The sequence below is a fragment of the Aplidium turbinatum genome, chromosome 1, assembly GCF_918807975.1.
Source record: "Aplidium turbinatum chromosome 1, kaAplTurb1.1, whole genome shotgun sequence".
In the NCBI taxonomy this organism is placed as follows: domain Eukaryota; kingdom Metazoa; phylum Chordata; class Ascidiacea; order Aplousobranchia; family Polyclinidae; genus Aplidium; species Aplidium turbinatum.
In genome coordinates this window covers 27,588,323-27,595,468 of record NC_137472.1, presented here as the reverse complement: position 1 = coordinate 27,595,468, position 7,146 = coordinate 27,588,323, and the positions used below count along the sequence as shown (strand labels likewise).

Here is a 7,146-nt window from a genome sequence, read left to right as displayed (position 1 = left end):
TTTGCACAATAACCTGGGCTTTTTGTTTTAGGCTACCATATAGGCTTACGAGTATCAGTTTTGCATTATGTGCCCAATCAGAGATATTCACGTTTGTTAGTTGGTTGTAAAACACTCTGAATGTAACTCTCACCAACGTAATACTGCACATTCATACGAAACAATCACCAATTATAACTTGAAAATTTGGAAGTTGATTTGAGACAAACTGGATGAAGATAAGTGATGATCCGAACGGGTGATACAAACAACATTGCCAATGCATCTTTTGGCAAAGAAGGGCTATGATTAATTTCACGGCCCTTGTTACACCTGATGAAGGGCTATGAGTAAAATTAAGGCCCTGTTCTCACCCGATGATGCAAACTTTTTACAGAAAAAGGGATATTGTGTGATTGGAGATTTAGGGGAAGGAACCTATTCAAAAGTGAAACATGCAACGTGGCAAAAACCTGGAGAATCAACTCAACTTAAAGTCGCCTTGAAGATTATCAACAAAAAGACAGCTCCGAAAGACTTTTTGGAAAAATTTCTACCTCGTGAAATTGAGATTATGAAAAAAATCAAGCATCCAAATTTGATTCGTTTGTATGAGCTTTTTCAGATTTCGAACAAACTATATTTTACATTGGAGTGGGGTGGACACGGAGATCTTCTAAAGTACATACGTCTACGTGGTCCCGTTCCCGAACAAGAATCTAGAAGGTATTTTCAAGAATTATGTGCGGGAGTAGAGTATATGCATCAAAACGATATCATTCATCGAGATTTGAAATGTGAGAATGTTCTCTTGAGTAAGAAGAACTCCATTAAAATTGCCGACTTTGGTTTCGCAAGAGTTATAAGTCCCACAGAGCTAAGTAGAACATACTGTGGAAGCGCAGCTTATGCAGCTCCAGAACTATTACAAGGAGTTCCATATAAAGGATATGTTGCTGATACATGGAGTCTCGGAGTGATTCTTTATATCATGGCTTGTTCTTCCATGCCTTTTCGTGATGGCAATATAAAAACGTTAATCAGAGATCAAAAAGAAAGTTTGCACATACCAAGTCGGCTTGTTTCCACTTTTGACGCCTGTCTCAAAGATTTACTTTGTAAAATTCTTTGTTTTGACATTTCTAAAAGATATGGCTTGCCAGAGATAAAGTTGCATCAGTGGTACATGAAATCTACATCTGATCCCAGTAAGTCATACCAGTAAGAAAAAAAAGCAATAAGAAGCATTAATACATATCCATGATAAACTTAATGAATATTTTACAGAGCGAAATAGTCAATCAATGTCCTCTGAATAATCATTTTTATTTTGCGCTTATTACCACCACGTAGCCTACAGTAGTTCTGCAATGCGGTTCGAGATGCAACAGCATAAAGCAGGACAGTAAGAAATTTTCAGTCTTCAAGTCAGCTCCCAGTTGGGCATGGTGACAATAAGCGTTTTCCTCGAACACAGCACAGCATGCTCTTGAGTGGTGTCGAACTGACGTTCTTTCCCTGCATTCTTTACAGCAGTGTTTGTCACAGTGGGCGATATCGCTTCTTTCTGGGTGATTAAAAAAAATGATGGTGACAAAAAAAACCAAACGGAGCGATTGGAGAGCGAAAATATTAAACCATTAACCAAGTAGCATATTCCCTTCCCATGCATTACCAAAATAAGATTCTGCCAAATTACTCAAACTTTTGTAAAAGTTACCAAGACCGGCATCACATCAGGGTGTGATCACATTGAACCGCAAATCATCAGACTTTATATCGACTTTGTGGAATAGCCTATAGCCTACATTCTTAAAAAGGGGCAAAATTAATGTTTCCAAAGTGATTAGGGAGCAATAGAGCAAAAAATTTTGGGAACCACTGCTTTCGAGCACAGTGTGGGTGCTTTCACCGGTAGGCACTTTAACATTACCCACTCGTCGAAAAGCGTACTCGCGATTCAGCTGATTTCAGTCATGTGACTCGACACGTGATATTATGATCGAAAAATTTTGATACAAAGAAATTTAACTGAATGCTTCGCTACAACCAGCGTTTCCTAATGGGTTAGGGCAGAGGAGTAGTAATTTCGATTTCGTGGGTTCGATTCCCACCCTCTGCTAATACTATTTTTTCTTCTGCAACTGAACTGAGTGCAAGAAGGTTCTTAATGACTGCAATCAATTGAGTTTATAAGGAAAATTGTCCTACCTTTCTTAACTAATGCACCGCGGCGCAATGTTGGTAGCTGGTTTGCACGGAAAACTGTCCTATGTTAAAGTGCCTACCGCTTTTACCACTCAACCACGCAACCGAGAGGCAGGATGTCTTTAAGCAATACAAACTTTGCTTGTTTCTGAATAAAAAGGTGATTTTGTGCTATTTTTTTCCTTTTGGCCCTTAAAGTTTCTGCAAAATGCTGTGCAGTACTGGACTGATGCTACTGTATAAGTAGAGATGGTTTTTCGCGCCGTAGGCTTGAAAAATTTTTTTGCACGGGGGCCCCCCGATCTAAAAGTGCCCCGGGCCCCCCATCAGCTAAATCCGGCCCTGTTAGCCACCAATATCTGGAGATTCTGCGTGACGTCAGCCGCACGGGATTGAGGCGTGAGGGCGAAGTAGCCTTCCTACACTTAAATATATTATAAGCGAATAAAACTGCAAGTGATACATCATTTTGTTTTTAAGACATTTAAAATTGATTTTGTGCCACTCTTTATACAGATTTTTTTGGAACAACCATGCACATTCCGACGTAGCCTCAACTAATCTTTTTAATATATTTTGCAATCAGCAGATACGCCAAAAAGGAGGCCAACGGAGAAAGGTCCTTCTTATTCAAGAGCTTAGCACCTGGACAGGTTCTGGTTCACCGCCGTTTGAACCATCGTTTCGATTTACTCTGAAAAAAAACAAGCCATCATGAGTTGATGTAAAGTTGCCAGAGTTTATAACAATAAATATTTCATCCACACATCAAGACGCAATGATGCTCCATTTCAATGTTCGATTGTTTCAGAAAGATCAATTCTGAAGTTGTAGAAAGTCGCATTTTTGGCAAATAACTCACGTTCACTAAGCCTATCAATGCGCTTGTTTCAGTTTCGTTTGAGCCTAAGTTTTGAACATCATATTAATTGTTTGTTTACTGCATAAATATTTATTCTTGTACTGAAAATACTTCTTTAGAATCTTAATCTTGGCAGTTGCACATATTTATAAACGGTTTGAACCACTGTCACCGAGAAGTACACGCAGGGTTTCCACTCGTTGCAGTTACTGCTTTTGAAACTATTCCACACACTAGGTGCCACTGCTGGTGCTTTTAAATCATAGTATTTCTCCCAACGTATTTTGGCCGAGCTTACCTGTATTCTTTATGACTATCAATAACTTACTTAGGAAGAATGGTTGTTTTTGGTAACCACATATTGTAAAGCTCTTTTTAGTTGAATGCCAAGCTTAAAATAAAAACAAATTCACGTAGATTGGGTAAAATTTTCTACAGTGGTCCTACAGTAAGTTATACTGTATAGAAATGCTTTAGAATCGAAGAATCGAACGCCTATTGAATTGACAAATCTTTTGTTAGACATTTGACAAAAGCTTAAAATCTAAAGAAGTTGCGTAGTGTGTGTATTTTTCATTTCAATAAACTGATTAAAAGCCTGCTCTTTAAGTAGGGGAAGGTGGGGCAAGAAAGGACAAAAATATTTAAATAGCCCTATTTTAGGTAATTCTCAATGGATCCCGATTGTTTTTTATACACAGGCCTGCAACAACTCATAAATGTTTCAAATCAAACTTTATCAAAAAATTCTGAGCAATGGCTGAGTTATAGCAATTGTTTATTTTTTTAAAAATTGTCCCTCTTTGCCCCCCATCTGGGGCAAAGAGGGACAGTTTCTTTTTTTCCCTGAGGTTTAAATTTTTGAATATTGAGGGCTCAAAACCAAGAAATTTATTAGAATAGATTAAAATCAAATCCTAGAAATATAAGTTGTTTAATGATTATAATAAGCTAAACCCATGGTCTAGGCTTAGGCTACAAGCATTGAAATCACCATCCAACAGCAACCAAGCCATTAAACAATCACTTCACTGCTTCAGTACATTTATTTATTTATAGGCCTAAGTATTGCCACAGGCAAGATTGACTTTGGGTCTATATTAAAACATTAATGGAAATATACATACACCTCAACTGTCCCTGCTTGCCCCATTCTGCATGTCCCTGTTTGCTCCAAGCTAGTCCATTAAGAAAAATTAACTTAGCTTGCTTTGTCTCAAACCCATGACCTAACAAAACATATCATCACAAACTTCAAATATTACAGTAATAACTGGCCATTGTCATTTGAAACATTTCGCCCCGTAACACTTCATAAAACTCAAAAAGTTTTGTTTCAACTTTTTAAAATTTAGATGCAAAACCGACTATCAACAACCGCTGTCACCTCAAATCATTTTTTGCAAATCAAATTACATCTGACGCCAGTCATTCAAACAGAGTTTCCGATGAAAACTTTTTATTTTAATTTTATTTTGTATTTTAGGAGAAATTTGAATGTCCCTCTTTGCCCCACCTTCTCCTACGTAGCTATGCACGGTGGTAGATCCAAGGAAAGTAAGATTGCTTTTCGAAAAAAATTCTGAAATTCTAAGTTTCCACAAAGGGTTTGGAATGCTTCTATCTAGGAAAGTAAAAATCCTGAACATGTTTACATGTGTCAAATTTTACCTTGATCATAGCTTAGCGGTAGATTTATAAAAAAATTTGTCAAAAAGATTCAGAGACTGCTTACGCTGCTTCAAATTGAGTTTTTCTATATGATGTAGAACTAAAAGTTCTTGAAACTTGATATTTGAAAATGTCTGTGCAGCTGATATAATCCACGGATTAGTAGATTAAACATTGCAAAGCCGGAAAACAATTTACCAATAAATTAATGTTTTTCTAACAACCTACACGGACATTCAAACTTTGCACATGACTTGCACAATTGCGGCTCTACGCTCCCTAATATTGGAATAAACCTTTATTTTTACAATGACAGTGTCCATCAGCAGCGGATTTAAAGTAAAAAGAAATATGCAATTTTTGTCAAAAAATGTCCAAAATTTTTGCGCTCGCTTTTCTCTCTCAATACTGTATTACATTAGCTAAAAGTTAATCAGTGGCACACACAAGCTAACGATTGAATTAAATTTTCTTATGTTGATAAAGTTGTGAGGTAAAAATGATGCCTTGTGCAATAGTAAGCTATTACGTGTCAGTGGCGTACGGGGGCCATATTTTTAGGTGTTCCCTTTTTTCAGCAGGCTTGAAAATAAGCTAGTTTGATCTGATATAAAACGTCGCTGTGCCAATCAAGCATGTGTTCGAAACTTTCTAAAGAAGTAAACACACAAAAAATGTTCACCTGATGCCACTGTCATGTATATCGGTGGAGACATCTCAGACGGGTTTTGAAGCACTGGCAAAAACTTGTGCTAATTTTGTTGCAAAGTTATTGTAAAAAACAGCAGCAGAAATAATTTCAGCTTTCCTAACAAATGTTACATGCCGAAATAAACAGGCATGTCATGTATTCGAAGTCTCGTTCTATTCGAACTGTAACCAACAAATTTTACGTTTTGCATTCTTTTTCAAAGTTTGTGTTTTGGCGAAACTAATGCCCCGAGTTCTTTTCTAGATTTGCTATGGACTGTGAGCACAATAATTAGCCATGGTAATGAACCTAATGCAATTCTGTATTCTAGCATCTAGATTGAGAAACTGGGCAAGTTTTCTCCAGATAGCAAATCAGTCGTTTTGTATATTGATTCAACGTCTCTAGGCCTTGCATCAATGTAAAAAACGGTTGATTTGCTGTCTAGGTACACTGCATAGACTCTGTAAAATTCGTAACCAAGAAGTCCATGTTGCATTGAATTAGCGGATGATGTCCACCTTATCTGTTGATTGCAAAACCGTTCTTTCTTTAAGTATTTTATTGCATTCATTTGGTAAATGCGTCGACACATCATAAATTTCAAGTTATTTTTGTCTACGTATATGCAAGCAACGACTTTTTGTGGAGATGAAAATGTGATGTCGAATTCAATCAAATGCAACTGTGATTGTGACAGCATACTTGACACGTTTTAACAAACTATTTAAAGATTTGAACAAAGGAAATTGATTTGTTTTGCTACCTGTTTATTTCAATAATTCTTGATAATTTGTTTATGATTGTTGCAGGGGATTGTTGTCTCTTGGGGACTATTTTTAACATTGATATCACGTTTTTCCAATGTTAAAGTTGGCAAAGTGAGAGAGAATTTACTTTCATTGTGAAATTGAGGCGTCAAGTGTATTGAAGTAATAAAAATAACAATGTGATACTTTAAGTAGACTATAATGCTTCTCAATATTGTACAAAGACGACTCTTGGCAAATTTTGTCTTTTCAACGTTTATAAAGTATTTGAAGCCTTTTAAATATATCAAACTGTTTTATTTCGTGACAGGTAAAATTTTTTATAGATTTCTTGAATTTAGCTTTGACTTCGCGATTAAACTCGTTAAAAGATTGAAACAAAAATGAAAGTAAAACTATGGCAGGTGTGTTTTCATGACAATATAATGGAGTGCGCTGTGCAAAGCTGTAGCTCAAACAAAAATTTTATAGACCATTTGTGAAGAGCATATAGAGCGATCTGTATTATTTAAAAGAACCATAGGCTATTAGCCAGCAGTAGGCATACTGGCTTGAACCGATTTGAAGCAGAGGTATTCCTGTCGTCGAATTGATCCCTCTCCACGTCAATGGAGATTTGGTAGTTTGCTCACTGGTTGCAGAAGTCATAAACTCTTAGTTTGGTTGGAAAACAACTCATTAGATGAAATCGGAGGGCATGTTGAAACAAACCATGACCATAGCAATCCATGAACAAATCAATTTCATCAAATATATTTTCTTTTTTTTAATGCTACTTTTATCATAAAAATATGATCAGTTCATCAGGCCATAGCCCTAAAAAGGGCCGTAGGTATTTCTCTCTGGAGCAGCGTACTGTTTATGAGAGAAATCAATCGCTCTGGTCAAAGGGTAAAGGGAAGGGTCACTCCGAAATCGTTTAAGTGTCTTGCTAAAGACACATGCTCGTGAGCGGTGTCGAACCT

The 7,146-nt window shown here is 36.7% G+C and overlaps 1 protein-coding gene across 2 annotated transcripts; it reads left to right on the top strand.

The window, feature by feature from the left end:
* The first annotated feature begins 219 nt into the window (after positions 1-219).
* On the top strand, positions 220-3,482 carry LOC145769877 (testis-specific serine/threonine-protein kinase 1-like). Of its 2 annotated transcripts, none has more exons than XM_082581428.1 (2): positions 220-1,187; positions 2,777-3,482. In XM_082581428.1, the coding sequence occupies exons 1-2, from the start codon at positions 326-328 to the stop codon at positions 2,827-2,829; spliced, it is 915 nt and encodes a 304-aa protein (XP_082437554.1). In that variant the 5' UTR covers positions 220-325; the 3' UTR covers positions 2,830-3,482. The 2 variants fall into 2 exon arrangements, with proteins under 2 accessions (XP_082437554.1, XP_082437548.1); XM_082581422.1 differs by having other exon boundaries at positions 2,774-3,482.
* The last annotated feature ends 3,664 nt before the right edge of the window (positions 3,483-7,146 follow it).